This window comes from Syngnathoides biaculeatus, chromosome 19, assembly GCF_019802595.1.
Source record: "Syngnathoides biaculeatus isolate LvHL_M chromosome 19, ASM1980259v1, whole genome shotgun sequence".
Classification (NCBI taxonomy): Eukaryota; Metazoa; Chordata; class Actinopteri; order Syngnathiformes; family Syngnathidae; genus Syngnathoides; species Syngnathoides biaculeatus.
The window spans coordinates 8,707,787-8,724,889 of record NC_084658.1 but is presented as its reverse complement, the minus strand read 5'-3'; the positions used below and the strand labels follow the sequence as shown (position 1 = coordinate 8,724,889).

At 39.7% G+C, this 17,103-nt stretch overlaps 1 protein-coding gene across 4 annotated transcripts in view; it reads left to right on the top strand.

Annotated features, from left to right (window-relative positions):
* Positions 1-17,103, top strand: part of LOC133492457 (partitioning defective 3 homolog) — a 264,615-nt gene that overhangs the window by 91,024 nt on the left and 156,488 nt on the right. For 3 of the 4 annotated variants that reach the window (XM_061804662.1, XM_061804661.1, XM_061804660.1), the window contains exons 4-7: positions 1,237-1,421; positions 3,833-3,970; positions 12,316-12,419; positions 13,802-13,885. In XM_061804662.1, coding sequence (XP_061660646.1) covers positions 1,237-1,421; positions 3,833-3,970; positions 12,316-12,419; positions 13,802-13,885 — 511 coding nt within the window. The remainder of the gene's footprint in view (positions 1-1,236; positions 1,422-3,832; positions 3,971-12,315; positions 12,420-13,801; positions 13,886-17,103) is intronic. The other variant, XM_061804664.1, reaches the window with a different exon arrangement.

Sequence of the window (17,103 nt, the reverse complement as noted above, 5' to 3'; positions counted from 1 at the left end):
CCAGTATCTCCAGATGACAACAGTTCAACTGATGTGTTGTTAGTCTAAATCAAATAAATCACTTGGTGAACAAAACCTTCCTCGTCTTAAATCACAACACAACTGAGCTCATTTTTTTCAGTTTTACATGATATTACCACTGTTGTGAACAAGCACATATTCCTGGGATATGCTCCGGCTCTCCCGCGACCCTTGTGAGGATAATCAGCAAGGAAACTGGCCAATGGACACATTTGGTGATGCATGAATTTTACTGCTATAAAATGCATACGTTTTTTTCAGTCTCATTATATTCACAGTTACTGGAGGCTGCTGCAATAACTACTTAGTGTCTTTAAAAACTTCCTGTACTTGTCACAACATTAAGTATTCATGTTTTCCAGAACGGCGTAAGGCGAAATTAATCTGCGTTGCTCCTACTACTCGCACTTGTCTGGGGTGTATCAGATGGAAGCTTAGCACCAGCATATGCTCCCAGCAATGATCCAGTGATTGATGACAGCTGGTTACCAAACTATTTGCATAATTATGGATATATTGCTCAGGCAGCTTGAACGATAAAAAACAAATCCATCTGGCCTTTTGGGAACATTCTAATGGTTCTCACCATACAAAACTTTCAGATCTACTTAACTGGCTTTGTTATGTAACAGCAGAATTCCTCAGTGCGTGTTTTTACTGTAGTGGGGATTGGACCTTCGCCTTTGCTACTAATTTTGGTGGGGCACAACTCTGGACTCAAAAAGATAAATGTGGTAAAAGCGAGTTTCCTGTTTACTTTCTTTTACGTACTATAATGTAACCTGGTGTTTTGGAATTCTGCTGGCTTCCATTACTTTTCATTTATTGATGTGTTTGGAATGTATTTACATTTCTAAACACAATGCTACATTAATGATTTTTTTTTTGAAAAGGCTTGTTGTTATAGATTTATGGATAATTTGTTTGGAAAAAGTCTGGCTTCTACATATTTTATTGAGACAGTACTCAAGGCAAAGGAAACCTTCCATAAATGAAGTGATACGACCGTAATAATTGAGTTTGAAAACTACCCTCATTGCTGCCTTTGACATGTAATCCAACTACTTCCCACTACTTTTTAGATTCATAGACCACCGTATGCGTAAAATTCTGTATTAGTGGACAGATGCATTTAGAGGTGGATTGAAATTGCTGTGTCGCACGCCATGCAATATTTTTTCCTCACTTTCCTTTTCCTCTCGTTACCCCAACCAGACATGCCTCTCCATGTCCGTCGAAGCAGCGATCCTTCTCTGGCTGGCCTTCCAGGTGGAGTAATCCAGCTTGGAAAAGAAGAACCATCCAGAAAGGACCCGAGTCGCTGGTCCACAACCGCTGGCTTCCAAAAGTATAACCACAAGCCACACACGAACCCTGGTACCAACAGCCTTGAACGAAAGGTAATATCCCCAAGTCATTACAGTTTTATTCTGAAGTAATAATTGCCTTAAAAAGCCTGAAGCACAACACACTTACTTCCCAACTGCATGTATTTGTTGACTTTTTTTGTTTGTTTGTTTTTGCTTTAAAAATGGAACCAAATATGAATTTAAAATGATTTAGGACTGCCTGTAACAAATACTGTGCATCCACATAAAAAATACCAGTTTTTATACTCACCTCCTTTACTCATATATGTTTATCTTTCAGTGTAAATATATTTGAAGGCAATACTTTGTTAAAAAAAAGACCCAGGAAGCATATACAGTAGCTCATGTAATCAACATGAAGTCATATTTGTGGTGTGTATTACTAGGTACCAAACAATCTTTTTCACAGCATTTTCAAAAATGACTGCATCCCCTCTGAGGTCAAAGTGCAATGTTTGGACTTGTCAAGATTCAATTAAAATCCTCCAATATAGAGCATCAACTCTATTTTTAACTTTCAGTTTTTTCTTGTAAAACCAATTTCTTTCCATGTATTTATTTATTTTTATTTTGAGGCTGTAAAGTCATCTGCTCATGAAACATCACCACAAAAACAACACCCATAAAAATAAGCGATATGTTCCCTTGGACTTACAAAACAAGTAGGTATGCCAATTATGGTAACTGGAAAAAAAAACATAGTCTCACACACACCCACATGGTGCAGACAGACCTTTATTTCTAAGAGAACAGTTCAGTACACAGGATGTGACAGAGCAACCCTCCATGCGATTAGTGTGTCTTTCTGCATCGTCTGATAATCCTTTTTAAAGACACTCCAGTTGTCAGAGCCGCGGCGTTAAAACAGCACACTTCCAAGTGAAGAGAGGGGGAACGGCCATTAAGCCTTTTATTTGGTTGAGAAGATGTCCTTTATGGCCTGTGTCACACTGACTCCAGAGAGAATGAAAGATACACAAGCAACACAGTGTCAGCAGAGCTTCCTTGTTTGATTCCACTATTGCTGTTGTGCCCAATGGTATTTGTTCATTTTGTTGCTTAGTAGTATGCTATTCTGTGAACAATATATTTTAAATGACTGATGAAAAAGAATAGCATTAAACCACATAATAGAAATATCTTCATTTTATCTGATGTGCCAACTCCATTAACAACATATACGGAGAAATAATGCAGCTATATAATGCATCCGGAAAACATTCCTGATTTCTATATTAATTTCATTTATCTTTTTTCCCCCTCTGAATGGTACACACAATGACTTATAAAGGACATTTTTTTTAGATGGCTGAGTATTGACATTTTTTTTGCAAATCTATTAAAAAGAAAGAAAAAAAAAAACAGCAAAGAAATGACATTGAAATCGATTTAACTGTTCACATTTGCCGTGAAGCTCGAAATTGAGCTCAGCTGCAAACTCTTTCCACTGATTATCTCTGAGTCCACATGTGGTAAATTTAGTTCATTGGACATCATTTGAAAGGCAAACACGTGGTCGTATAAGGTCCCTCAGTTGACAGTGCACGTCAGATGGCAAACCAAGCATGACGTCAAAGGGATTGTCGGTAGACCTCAGAGACAGAATTGTGTCAAAGCATTGATCTGGGAAAGGGTAGAGAAAAATTCTGCTCCTTCAAATGTCCCACTGAGCACAGTGGCCTCCATCATCAGTAAATGAGGGAACTTTGGAACAAATGTGACTCTTCTTTGAGCTGGCCTCTGGTCTAAACTGAGTGATCAGCGGAGAAGGGGCTCAGTCTAGGGATTTGGCCAAGAACACGATGGTCAGAGATCCTGCGCCCATGAGAATGGAGACCATCTTGGCAGCAAGCCACCAATCGGCCCCGTTAGGGAAAGTGTCACAAGGGAAATTTTATTTATATAGTCTAACTTGGTTGAAGGTATTACTTATACTATATGTGACTTATACGGGCTACATTTGCAGATAAAGAAATGTATGTATCAGCAATACATGATGCCAGAAGGGAGTACAAAACGGGGAAAGCTCTGTTCTTAGGAGCTGTGCTACTTCTCTATTTTGTTTTTATGATCTTTGTCGTTAAAGATTAGTTTGTGAGATTGTCACGTTGTATGTCCAAAACAGAGGCCACATTGGCTATCAGGTCATTTTTAGTGGTGTTAAGTTTAACAGTTGTGGCGGCACAGCTTCCTCTGGCCTGTCACACCACATTTAACTTGAATAAGACTTAGAGTGGTGCCTCAGTGTTAGATTTCCTTCTGATAACTTCATTCATCTTCTGCTCTCTGCTTCTCATTTTTCCGAACCTTACTTGTTTGTTTGTTGCAATTGCTTTGGCTCTAGCTTTTCTCAGCCTCGATGTTGAGGAATGTCCAAAAAAATGCTAGCTGCCTGCTTCTGTCTGTCACAAATTGTATATACTTTATGTTTTCCTTTAAAGGGCAGGGGAGGCCATGCCTACCGGAGTCTTCCACGTAATGCAAGTGGGCGGACCACTCAGTTTCAAAGAGAGATGACCAGATCCTCCCTGAGTGCAAACCACCCAATGGTGGACCGTTGGCTTGATCGACAAGAACAGGTATATCGTTGGCCACTCATTACCATTTCATGGTAATGGTTGAAATTTCAAGGGCAATATTCACTGATTATCAAGCGTGGGGCTGAAAAAATCCGTGGTTTGAAAACTGCTGATTTGGGAAGTGATTATGATACAATACTGAACAAAGGCCAATTTGGAAGGATCCTTAAAATTCAGTCCACACATGGATCACTCGTTTACTGTTTTTGTCGGTGTGACGGTCTGAGCGCTCCCCCGTGTTGAAAAGTCTCCTTGTGATGAATGCCCATGCGTTACTAACAGGGGAACTCTGGGTACGTAGCAGACGCTTACTGGGAAATCATAGTTCCCCTTTTTCTACATAGAGAGAGCTAACATATGTTATAACCTAACGCTAACCCTAACCTCATCTTATAACAAAAGTTGATTAAAAAGATATACACATATGTATGTTCGCATTGTTTGTCTTTCTGAGACATCCATAGCGAACATGAACACTCAGCGACAAGTTGTCGAATGGCACATGTTGAAGCATGGATGGGGATGTTTCAGACTGGCCGGAAGTATTCAAAATATACGCGCATGCACATTAATATACGTGCATGCGCATTTATTACAAGGAGACCTTTCAGCACTGAGAGCGCTCAGACTGTCACACCGGACACACTAGTACTATGCTTTGTGACCACCCTTATCTCAAGATTCTCAAGCCACTTAAGTTGCTATATCTTCTGAAAAGTATGGTGTTATTAGTTTTGAAATCATTCTGTCAAAATATGTGATGTAACATCATGCGATAACACTAACGGTTGCCGCACCATCACATCCGTGAAGTAAAATGCCGTACATCACTGGTCTTTGCATGCTTGCCTCCTCACTTCGCACTTTCATGTTCCGCCTGCACTCTGTGATTGTCTCTCCCAGCCACTGGTACCTCTCCAGCTCTCCGTTTGTCAGGGGGCTGGGGGAGGAAAGTGTTCCATTTGAAAGTTATCAAAAGTGACAGAGAGCTGTAGGCAGAATAGAAATGACCTCAGGGGGGACCTTGTGTAATGACTCAACTGCCTTGCCTTGTCCTTGCCAGAGCAACCAGTTCTGACCCGTGTAGGTGGTTTTTGACAGATAGCTTCCTTTACCTTTATGAAATGATACAGCATTGTTTTTGACCAAGTATACGTTTTTGCTCTCGTGTTAGTTTGTATGTGTGCGTATGTGCGTGTGTGCGGGCACATGGAGTATCGTGTGTAATCCAAGTATGGTGGTACATCTACTTAAGAAATAAATTCTTTCCGGAAACCCTTTCATAATGTGAATTTTTCATAAGTACAATTGCTTTTTACATGTAAATACCCTAATCGGTCTCCCATCTCCCTCTTTTTTTTTTTTTTTGTCCTGAGTTAACTGTACTCCTGTATTAATGTATTGTATATTGTTTCAGTTCCTTCCCTGCCTCTTGTTTCAATGCAAATGCTGCAAAGGTGCAGTCTTCTCCGCGCTGTTGCTCGTTGATGCACTAATTCTTGATTAGAGTTCATGTGTTTGGCTTCTCCGGTTTGCCCTGTGGAGTGAGAAATCTCTTTCTCAATGAGAATAATTGAACAGGGCGGTGCCAGCTCATTACGCACAAATCACTCGGAGACGGGGCACCTTAGCTGCAAACAATAATTACTTCTGGGAATATAAGTAGGGTGCCAGGCTGGATCCAAATCAGCATGGACAGCAGTGAACAGATCACATCTGATAATATAATTGCCTTTTGGTAAAATCATTTCTGGTGTTGATCATTCATTCAGTTTTAGTGGTGGGTCATTGAACACTGATACTGATGCTGTGATAAACATTTACAGCATGGGACAAATAATTGGACTAAAAGCCCATCTTCACTTCCAACACAAATAATAAACAAAATAGACATCCTGATGTTCAGTGCTTTTAGGTCAAGAGTTTCAAAACATCACACTGAATATAAGATTTGAATCAAACACTATTTTGGCCATTTGCTGCAATTCTTTATCTTTGCCAAATTACTTGCTGGTAACATTTGTGAGTTAGTGATGAGTGATTCTCATTCATTGAAGAAAAATGTATTCAACCTAATTTCCCATCAAGACTATGTGTACTCTCATTGAAATTAACATCACTGATTCGGTGACGCTCGGTGACCTTCACGGCATGAAAGATGGATTCAACATTCTAAGCAGTGGAAAGCAGACTGTCCTCCCTTTTAATAAGCTCAAAATTATGATTAATCTCAGCGACACACCACCAAGCCCTTTTTTTTCATGCACTGCTAAATACTGGGGAGTCATCCTCACCACCATTGGATTACATTTTCCGATCACCTCGCCACCACCACAATCCGGTGTCTAAAACCATCATATTCCTTTTGAAGTTTTCTCTCATACGTCAGAAACCTTAAATCTTGCTTTTATTAGTGATGTGAAGTGTTATTTGAATTTAAATAACTGTCTCCATTTTGCTGGACTCCCTTCCCATTTATTCACTTTTAAATGTAAGACATGCTCCAGACAAAACCTGAGATGATAACTCAATTCTCACTAATCCTTCTCCCCATAAAACCTCTTTCTGGTTCAGGTCTTGTGTGACCGTTATTGATGTGGTTTGTGAAAAGTCTTGGTCACTCTGCCTGCTTAGTGTTCTTTTTATTGACCTGGTTATTGATTTAAGCCCTCATAATTAGCTCACCTAATTATATTATAGTGCAATTTAACAATACAAAAGGCAAAGGCACAGATAACTGTGTCATTGAAGGCTCAGTCCAGACCTGATATATAAAACAGGCTCTGGGAGATGATACAGTATATTCAATATTGCAGGTTTGCTCTCAGGGAAGAAAATGCAAAAGGTTGCATATGAGATCACAAGGGGAAAATATCTTGGAGACAAAGATATTTTGCAAATGTTCCACAAACCTTACTGTCTGTATTTTAACCTTCCCTTCAATCTACATGCCATTTTCCTTGATGTGGACAAATGCAGCCTCACATCTCTGATTTAATTAGCTTAACTGCATTAGGAACCTGTCTGCCTCTGTAATTTGCCCGAAGTAAATCCTCGTCAGAACATTTACAAGCCAGACACTCTTTCCACATCAAATGCAGACAGATTTTAATTTGGTTGAGGTTGCAGAAGGGAGTAGCTAAGGCATAAAGCTAATTTAATATACAGTAGCTCCAAGTCTACAATTACGCAAACAATACTTATATGTTGTTGTAAGGCACTTACTCTAGGTTAAATGTTTACATGATGCGAGAAAGCATCATATCGGCAATTCCAACATAGTGATGTTAAGTAGGTAAAATGATTGATCTATAATTGATGTTGGTATTTTGATCACCTTTATGTATTGTAGTGAAGAAAAACAAATGGCTCATGTGGTGGACAATGAGTAGTAAACCGACTGAACTGTATGTATCTTTCCTTGTGATCCAGCCATTCCCCCCCAAAAAATGATCTTCAGAATGCCCCAGCAAAACCAGCAGACAGGCACTGCTTTATTTTCCATATTTGTACAGAATTAATCACTTTCTCAATTAATGTTTAAAAATAGATATCTGTGACGCTCTTGGATGCCGGTTCCAGGATAATTTCTTCCATGTGTCTGACTTCCTTTTACTCTGTTTAGTGGAACTAGCTTCTTATTTGAATGAAGTTAGTTCCTAAATAACATAATTAAATTCATCTTTGCGTACACCAATTCTTCTGAGCCAACCAACTGAAACGTGAACGGGACCAGCAAAAAGAATCCTAGGAATTTCGTTGAGCGATGTTCCTGCACGTGCCTGTTCTAGCAAAACATTGCCTCAGCACTGCACAAGAAATTAGAACTTATCCATTGAAGTACTGCACTAAATGTTGAATTTTTGTGCTTAGAATTCAACAATGCTGAGCTCAATGCATACATAAAAAATAGGGTATCACAAATTAAACCCGAGTGTAAGCAATGGCACGTTACTCATTTGACTCACAGATACAACACTAGTGATTTTATATATATGTATATATATATATATATAAGTGATTCGAATCTGATTCTTTTGTGCTCACAGTGATAGATGGTGCTAATTTCATTCAGCTTTGGTAAAAACAAAATCACAGGTGCTCTGTTGAGCATTTATGAAACACTTATTTCAACACAAGGTCCAAAAAAAAAAAATATTATGGACTCTGAAATGGTTATCAGTGCAACTCACAATAATTAAAGAAAATTGGAAAAATCCTCATGACAATCACTAAATTTGATTTAGAAACTTGTGTTCAGGGTAATTGGCCCTTTCATCCACTGATCAATTTCCCTTTTTGTTCATCATTGTATCAGGTTTTCTTTTGGCAGACATCAGTGTAACTTAGTGTCTCATAATCTTAGTTACTGTGACTTCTTTCAATGGTGGTGTGGCGCAAGAAGCTGGCAGTAAAAGAAGGGTTAGAGATGCTGGAAAAGGTTGGGGCTCTGTCATTGGCTGCAACAATCATGTCTTAACCTAATCACGGAGGCTGCTTTGGAGGCTAGTTTTGGTCTAACGACAGTACTCTTCTGGATATGATTGATACTAGATCTCGCAGGGTTTTTGGACCGTGACAGCCTAGAAAATGCGATCCCATCTTGATTTGGTTAATGCTTGTGAAGCATACAAGCTGCATCTAGAACACCTTGCTTTCGGCATCCAAAACATTATTTAGGTAAACATTTAAACTAAACATTCTGGCTCTAAAAAACGATCCCAGTGTTGGTAATTGCTATATGGGATTAAAGGAGCTTTAATGGGACTATTAAGAGTTATTACTAACAGCTTGTCTTAGTGTCTGTGCCAAACTGCATCACGATAGTACTGCGTCGTCCGGTACATGATGCACCTTTTATCTGATACAGTTTTTAGTTTACAGCCCTGCCAGGGATGCAATTATGGTGGTTTCCTTCACCTCTCTTCCTCCCACTCCAACAAGTATTTTTTTCCACATGTAGCCATAGTGGCTATTGGCAGTCCCACAACATAATGTACATTTCATGTAACATTTAAACAAATATTGTTAACCTGCCTATCAGGATGGAGCTGAAGATGTCAACACATCGGTGCTTTACATAAATTGGTCACTTCCTCGAGTTTTACATGAAGTGAAAACATCCATTGTTCATTCCAAGGGATTTCGACATCCTGCTCTTTGGCCTCCATTGTTCTGCTTGGCACAGGCTGGTCATTATAAAGGAAAAGAGTGGTCTGACAGAGAGGCCCGTTTAACACATGAAACTGTCACAGACATACACGTAGACACATGTGGACTTGAGCCCTTCAGGGCCCTGCAGTAGCCAGAAATCCACCATTCTTTGTGACCTTTCACCGTCTCCTTGTTAAGCCGTTGATCCCAAAGACGGGCTCAGGAGGGAGCCTCCCTTCCCCCCATTACTCCCCTAACAACTATGTGTTGTACTTGGCCATGGCTAATGGCACAACACGCGAACACACACACATACACTCACACACACACACTTGTGCATGAGCTGTTGGGGGGGTGGGATGGGGTGACAGGTACCTCGACGCATGCTCTTTGCCCCCCCCCCCAAGCACGAGACTTTATCATACATGCATGTGCATGCGTGTACATGCATGTGTGTCTATGTGTGAAGTGTCAGGACAGACAGCTCCTACCTTCCTTTCCTCTTTTCAGCTTTTCAACCTGCAAGCTCATTTGAAGGTTACACGACTTTGCACTTTGCGGTTTTGTCTCAATCACTCACTTGCCTTTCTCAAACTCACCCTTCCTCAGTAAAACCTTGACCCTCACATTCTGCTTCCCTTCCCGATGCTACGGACGTGGCGAATTTTATAGGGTTCCAGAATTGACCTGTGACCCATCCCTACTCCATTGGATAAGGGAGGTTGCTGGGCAAGTGACGATGGAGCTTTATTAGGGATAAGCGAGAAGGCCAAAAGAGCAAAGTCTGGACTGAGTGCTACTGGAATCTGAAAAGCCTTGTTGTTTTCCCCACTTCATTGGTTACCATGGGACCAACCGAGTGCTAAAAGCACTCAAGTAAGGGAAAAATGGAGGGCACGGAAAGGAGATATTCAGAATAGCACAGGGACAAAGCGTAGCAGGGGTGATGGAGAGTTGAAGGAGAAAAAGAGGTGAATATATATTTAGACTCTCTCGTGCTGTCACTCAGTACTCAATAAAGACACACAATAAGCACGGCTTGGCATTTAATAAAAGGTCACTTTTCTACCTCGGGTCAGATCCAACCATCATTGAGAGGGGGAAGTCAGCATCTATCCTGTAAAATAATATGGCATGCAAATATAAATCATCTGGAGTTGTACCAGTAATATTTTTCTTGTGAGAACATCTTTGTTTTTGATCAAGCTGCTTCTTACCTAAATACACCACAAGGTAAATTTGGTGTTCAATGACATTCATTTGTTACTCCATAAGGTGAACACAATGGCAGAAGATCACATTAAAATACTTGAGGAAATTAATTGTTTGAAAGTTTTTAATAATCTGAATGGAATATGCGAATGAGTAATTTGTCACATGCATTGAAAACTTTTCACACTTGCTCCTATCTTATTGTATTTTTATTTTAATGGAGAACAGTTAAGACAACTGTACCTGCAACTTCTTAGTGTTAATTTTATGTGTCACCAGTTGTCCACAATTTCCATTTCTGCTATCTTCTACATGTTTCCATAAGAATTTTTTCATAACATTTAACAAAAATGTAACTATTCTATGATGTTTACAAAGTTGTCAGTCGTCATTGCCACCAACCCAATTTCCCAAAGCAGAAACTTATTTTAGTAAACATTATTTAATAAATAAAAAATAAGCTTTCTAAAATGATAATAATAGTAAAAATCACAAATTGTGGAGTAGAATTAGAATGCATTGGGTACAAAATTCTCATCACCCACCATTTACCATAATTTTTTTTATTGATTTACTTTTTTGTTTTATTTTATGTTGTCATGCCCTGTGGCACTAGAGTCTGAGATTTAAGCGAGGCTTTCATGCACCCCCTTCAAGATCCCCTGGAGGGCACTTGTGCATGCCCAGGAGCACATGCACCAAAGTTATGGAACCCCTACTTTAAAACCTTTACATCTGACGGGAACTATCCCATGTTTTAAAAAACACATTTATTTGTATCGATCACATTATATATCATGTATTTAATGTTGAGTATTTGAAAGAGGAAATGAAATGCAGTGCCCCTGCCAGTGCACCATTTGTGTAATAACTGATGGAAAATTCTGTGCCGCTTGAAAGAATATATATATATATATATATATATATATATATATATATATATGTATGTATATAAATCTCACCTTTTTGATTGCAGTGATAACTATGGAAACAGTCAGGAGACCAGAGACCCTCTGCCATTACTCACTCTTTAACTTTAAAGTAATAGATTGCCTATGAATGGCAATCTCCTCTATTCCTAATGGCAATCTCCTCTATTCCTCGGGGAGGGCTCCTTTTTTAGATGTAGCTGCCTATGTCTTTATGGATTCCCACAGGAGGCTCGGTCCTTTGTCCACTTCATATATCTGCATGGAAATAGCCAGCTCACCTCAGGGGTTTTCTGTAAAGCTTTGTGAATAATGGCCCCACAGGAAAACCAGGACCTCAACTGACAAATAGTTAAAGGTGAGCCTGACTGGTTGACTGATTAATTTTGATACTGGACGCTTAGAACAGGAAATCTATTGGACACGTCAGGTTCACGGTAGTCGAGAAGTATACTGCTCATCCCACTTTATTGTTCAAGTCGAATAAATAAATAGGGGGCGTAGTCTCTGTGCATTATACCCCTGTATGTCACCAAAGATACCCTTTTCTCTGAAAAGGGCTGAATCAATTTCCATAAAAACATTGAGCCACAAAGACCTTTTTGGATGTGTTTGACATTTCAGTAAAAGGAGAGAAAGAGGCAGTTAGATGGGGGACGAAGGGTTTCTTTAGGAGACGAAATATCACCTGAACACTGACAAGCTGAAACACACACACACACACAACTGACATTTTTTTTTTTTTTTTACTCAAACAAAATAAAGGTGTTCATTATGCTTGTCACTTGCTGTTTAAGCTTTCCCCATTTCGCAGTGACCACAGATGATCAGATGCAATTGTTCTCTGTGTTATGAAATGACTCCCTGCCTGAAAATCGCCTAATATACAATAGAGGCTCCTACTTGTTCCAGAGGGTAATGATTTAAAAGCGAGTGGAGATAACAGCCAAACAGCATTAACGATAGAATGGAACATGTCTAGGAGCGTTTTTCATTTCATACAGTGCCATTTTTAAATCATGTGTTCTCTTTTTCTTCTTTTATTTTTAGGAGGAGGAAGAGGTGAGGCGAACACATGAACAAAGAATTGAAAGGATAGAGCCAGTAGGAAGAGCTGACTCCTCGTTGGACCATTCGCCAGTGCTAAGTCTGGAGTGAGTGACCCCACATATTGTATTTAGTATGTTTATTGTTTAATAGTCACAATTTAAAACCCCAAATTTACATATTCCTTTCAGATTCCAGACTTTGGGAGGTAGCTTTCTTTTGGCCTTCACCCTTGTAGTTGAAGGTTGCTCACTTGAAAATGTTATCGCTTTAACATTATGGAGGCTCATAAATTTGTAAAACAAAAAATGTTTTGAATATTGTGTCACTGATGGTGTAGTCGTACACACAACTGACTTTTGTGCGGGCAGCCTGGGATCGATTCCCGCTCATTGATGGTGCCGATACTGTATCTCCCCTGTGACTGACTGATGACCAGTTCAGGGTGTAGTCCGCTTTTTCCCCGGAGCTATCTGGGATTGGCTCTGGCTCTCCCGTGACTCTTGTGAGGATAAGCAGCTTGGATAATGGTTGGATGTTTTGATTATAGTGGACCCCTGCATACTCCCAGTTAGGAACCCGTACTTTATTTATTTTTTTATCTTTATGACCAATTTTTGTTCAACCTAAGACTCACGTGCCCAAAACGCTTATTGGAAGTTAATGGTCAGTTATTCAAGACATTTTTTGGGTATAAATAAATTGAGAAAATATTCAGCGTAGTTATTATAGCCGACACTTAAGCGTGGATTTCGTTGTTCACAGTCTGTTCAGGTCCATATTCGGGAGGCATTGTCTTAAAGTCCATCAAAATGTAATTTGGCCTTAACATCTCAAAACGTTTTATAAAGCAGGCTGCTTTAGTCCAAACAGCAGCATCAATGTTCAGAACTCAAAGCATACTAACTCCAAGTTTGCTTTGCTTCAACCACATCAAGTCATAGATTAGAACTTCAAATCTGAGTTATTTTGGTTCAAACCACCATCGGGCAATTTGTCCGCTGTATGTGGCCTTAACACTGGGGAACTAATACCACATAATTTCTAAACACCACTAAATGATGAAAAAAACAACCCTCACCGAATGCGAATGACAAGATAGGATAGGGACACCGTGGTTAGTAAGGTTCATTTGTCATCGTGTCTTTATCTGCACATATTAAACCCCCTGCGCCACGAGTCGCACATTTTTCATTTAGCCTGTTTTCATTTATAACACCAATTTGATCTTAATCACATAATTAGAGTCTCCATTTGGGTCCATTGTTGACCCCGAGTTTCACTGAGGTGACTATTGCAACGGATGACTTTGCAGCAACAATGCAATGCGTCTTCTCCTTTTAGTTCATGCTCAAGACAACCGCTCATAAATTCCATCAGCCTGTAATGTTGACTACATCCTTTTATATCATGCTTTTTTTATAATCATGTTATTTGTGTTTTTCATTGTCTCTGTCCTCCTCTCACCATATCCATCATCATCTTGCAGGGCCATGCTCAAGCCAGTTGAGGTGTCCAATAAAGGAGGACCCCTGGGTATCCACGTAGTGCCATTCAGTTCACAAGATGTCAGGTAAAAAGAGGAAGTCCTAACTAGCTTTAGTTTTTGAGTAGCCATTTGTCAATCAGTCTGAATAATTAATTTCCCTTTATTTTAGTTTTCTATGTAAAAGATAACCCACAATATTCATTTTCCCACATCTTGGAACCCTCCCAATGGGAATGAGAATAGATTCAAGTAATTTTACCCTTGACTGAACAGTTTTTAAAGGCTTGTTATGTTTCTTTTTTATTCTAACCTTTGTCCTCAATCACAATAATATCTGCTCAGCCTTGAAGGTGATTCAGCTTTCTTTTGCCTTATTTTTTTCCCCATTATTTATATATTATTTTTTTTAACCAATACCTACTGTTACTGACAGAGCGCAGGCGAAGCAGTGTATTCCAAGTTCATGGTTATTCCAGCAAAAACATAAAGGACAGTGGACGAAGCCAAATGTAATCAAACTAAAAGCTTGCCTATAACACTAATCTTTGCTGCTCGCCAAGACAGCATCAAGGTGAATGTGACTACTCAGCTACATGGAACGGGAGACGGGGAAAATGAGTTGGAAAGACGGAGCAAGGAGATGAAGTGGGATGACATTTGAAGTAGAAAGGTGTGGCCGTCATGAAGATTGGATATGTGTCATTTCTTTGGGGGCACTAATCCCATTGATGTGCATAAGCAAGTGTTGAGAAACTATATTTAGGTTTGATCTATTGTCATCAGTGCCCTCAGGAGCTGTGACACCTTGAAAGAGTCTGTCAGAGGAGCAAAATAACAATTAAGGGCATTATATATTCTTGACACGAGCATTTTGTTGATGGTGGAATATTATTGAACTGAGGCTTTTATCATTAATATGTTGTAAGTAGTTTTATTTTTCATTGGACTTGCTTAAGGTGCAATTGTAATAATTTAGGTATAAGCTAATTGCAAAGTGTTGCGCTAACAGCTATCACAGCCTTCAATCAGCTTTAGGCATGATAACTTTTCTTTCATGGGATGATGCTAATGGCCTGGCCCGGCCCGGCCCTTTTCCTGTTTGTCGTGTGTTAGCGAAGGAGGCATTAGGCTCAATGAACTGTTATTAGTGTCTAAACTGCAGCCACAGGGCTCAGCCACCCAGCAAAACAGGACGCAAAACACGAAAACCCGAGTGATCCGACAACAGCACTCGCCATTCTGCTTCACTGCATTCATATCAAGTCACGGGTCAAATAGACACAGGATATAGCCGCGGAAAAAGGCTTTGAGACTTTGTAACACACTCATGCTATCTCAGAAAGGCATGCAAAAAGTCAATATTGATGTCATAAGCCAAAGAACACAATGAACTAAATACAGCATTTGTATCTGAATACGCGGCGTGACGTGGCTTTCTTTTAATCAACTTCTCATTCAATAGCTACCTTGAATTGAAACCAAACAGTTAACATAATAGTAAGAAAAGTCATGTCATTATCCAAGCCGCTTATCCTCACAAGGGTTGCGGGAAAGCTGGAGCCTATCCCAGCTAGCTTCGGGCGAAAGGCGTACTACACCCTGAACTGGTCGCCAGTCAGTCACAGGGCAGATATCGACACCATCACTGAGCAGGAATTGATCCCAGGCGGGCGTGTGTACCACTACACCATCACTGACTACTTTTAAGAAAAGTGCTATGCACATTTAATTTATTATTAGTGGACATAAAAAAGATCCCAAATGCATTCATGAAAGGTAGAAAATAGGACCATTTGGCATATTTTGGAGCAGGTCTCAGCACTTCTACAAAGCCACAAGGAGTGGAGATGAAGTAGCAAGCCGCTTTTTGTTAAAAACGTCATCTTCATATAATTCTGTATTTCCAAAGTCCCCGTGCTTCCACATCTAATGAATTCACCGAGTTGAAGGCTACATTAAATGTCATTTAGATTCAACTCCCCTGGTTTCCACAGCTAAGTGGGGGGAAAAGTGAGTGGGCAGCTGTATATTCCCATCATCACAGAGACAGTGTGTAGACAAAACCGACTTAAAAAAATAAAAGTGTATACGCTAAAGGAATACTGATAAGTGATTAAAGTCTTCCCAAGTCATTAAGGTTTGCCAGGGCTTTCATCTGCATGCAGGCAACACATTGTTTTCAAGCTGCCAACACTTATTGAGATGAGGCACAATCATGTCTGCTTCGAAGGTGGCCACAATTACGAATGTGTTCAACACAGTTAAGATGACTTGACAACATGTTATCAAACAGAGAGGAATATGGTAGGACCTTTTTGGACTCTTCATTTGCTTTTAATGTATCTGTTTACCCCTATTGAGGGGCTGAGATTAGTGTGGCATGTGAACGTGCATATCCATTTTATGAAGCTAATTAAGGGCAATGTTCTGAGAGTGGCCTGTTTGCCTGAAATGCTAAAGAGCTTTTCAATTCTGCCCTTGACATCCCCATTAAACAGGGTCACATATTCAGTTCAGTGAAAACAAGGATTAAGACCTTACAATTGCAATGCGCACCAAAAATTCGCAGTACATGCTTATGAATATAAATATAAACGAGTATAAATAAAATGTAAATTCATATCCACCCATGTATTGGATTTTTATGTGAGACAATAGCTGTGTTCGATGGTTCTCAGTATGGGGGGCTGGGGGTGGAATACAGTATTTTACCTCATTGCCTTTGGTTAGGTTTACTCAAAAATTACTTTTGACACGGTGGAAAGGTTATTCTTCACAAAACCTTGTGAAAAGTGTGGCACGGGCTGAAGGAAAAATTAATTGAATAGTACAACATTTGCAATGTTTGGCCTTGATGGAGGGCTGCCATTTCAATTTTTTTTCTTTCCCCAAAAAAAAAATCTTCTCAAAACACTTAAATGAGAGAGGATTTAACTTCACATTGTCAAAATTGAGTACATATTACATCACATTGGATACATTGTTAATGCAAACCAATGGATTTCCCCTTTAAGTGCATATCATATCTCATCACATATGGTTATCCCTGAGGAACTCACTTGTATGGGTATTCATTTGTGAGGTGGAAATAAGATGGTATGTAAAAGTCAAGGTACGCTTTCTATAGCAATCTCTGAGGTGGCAAGGCATGGGAGCGCTTAGGTATTTATTGAAGCATCAACAGCCGCCCTGCCTTAAGATCTTATGATGGCAAAATTCAGTTCTGTCAGAAGCCACGAGATTATCTCTTAGTTTTTGGTGTGCGTTGCTTCACGCGAGCCGCCCAGTCATTCCACGAGGCC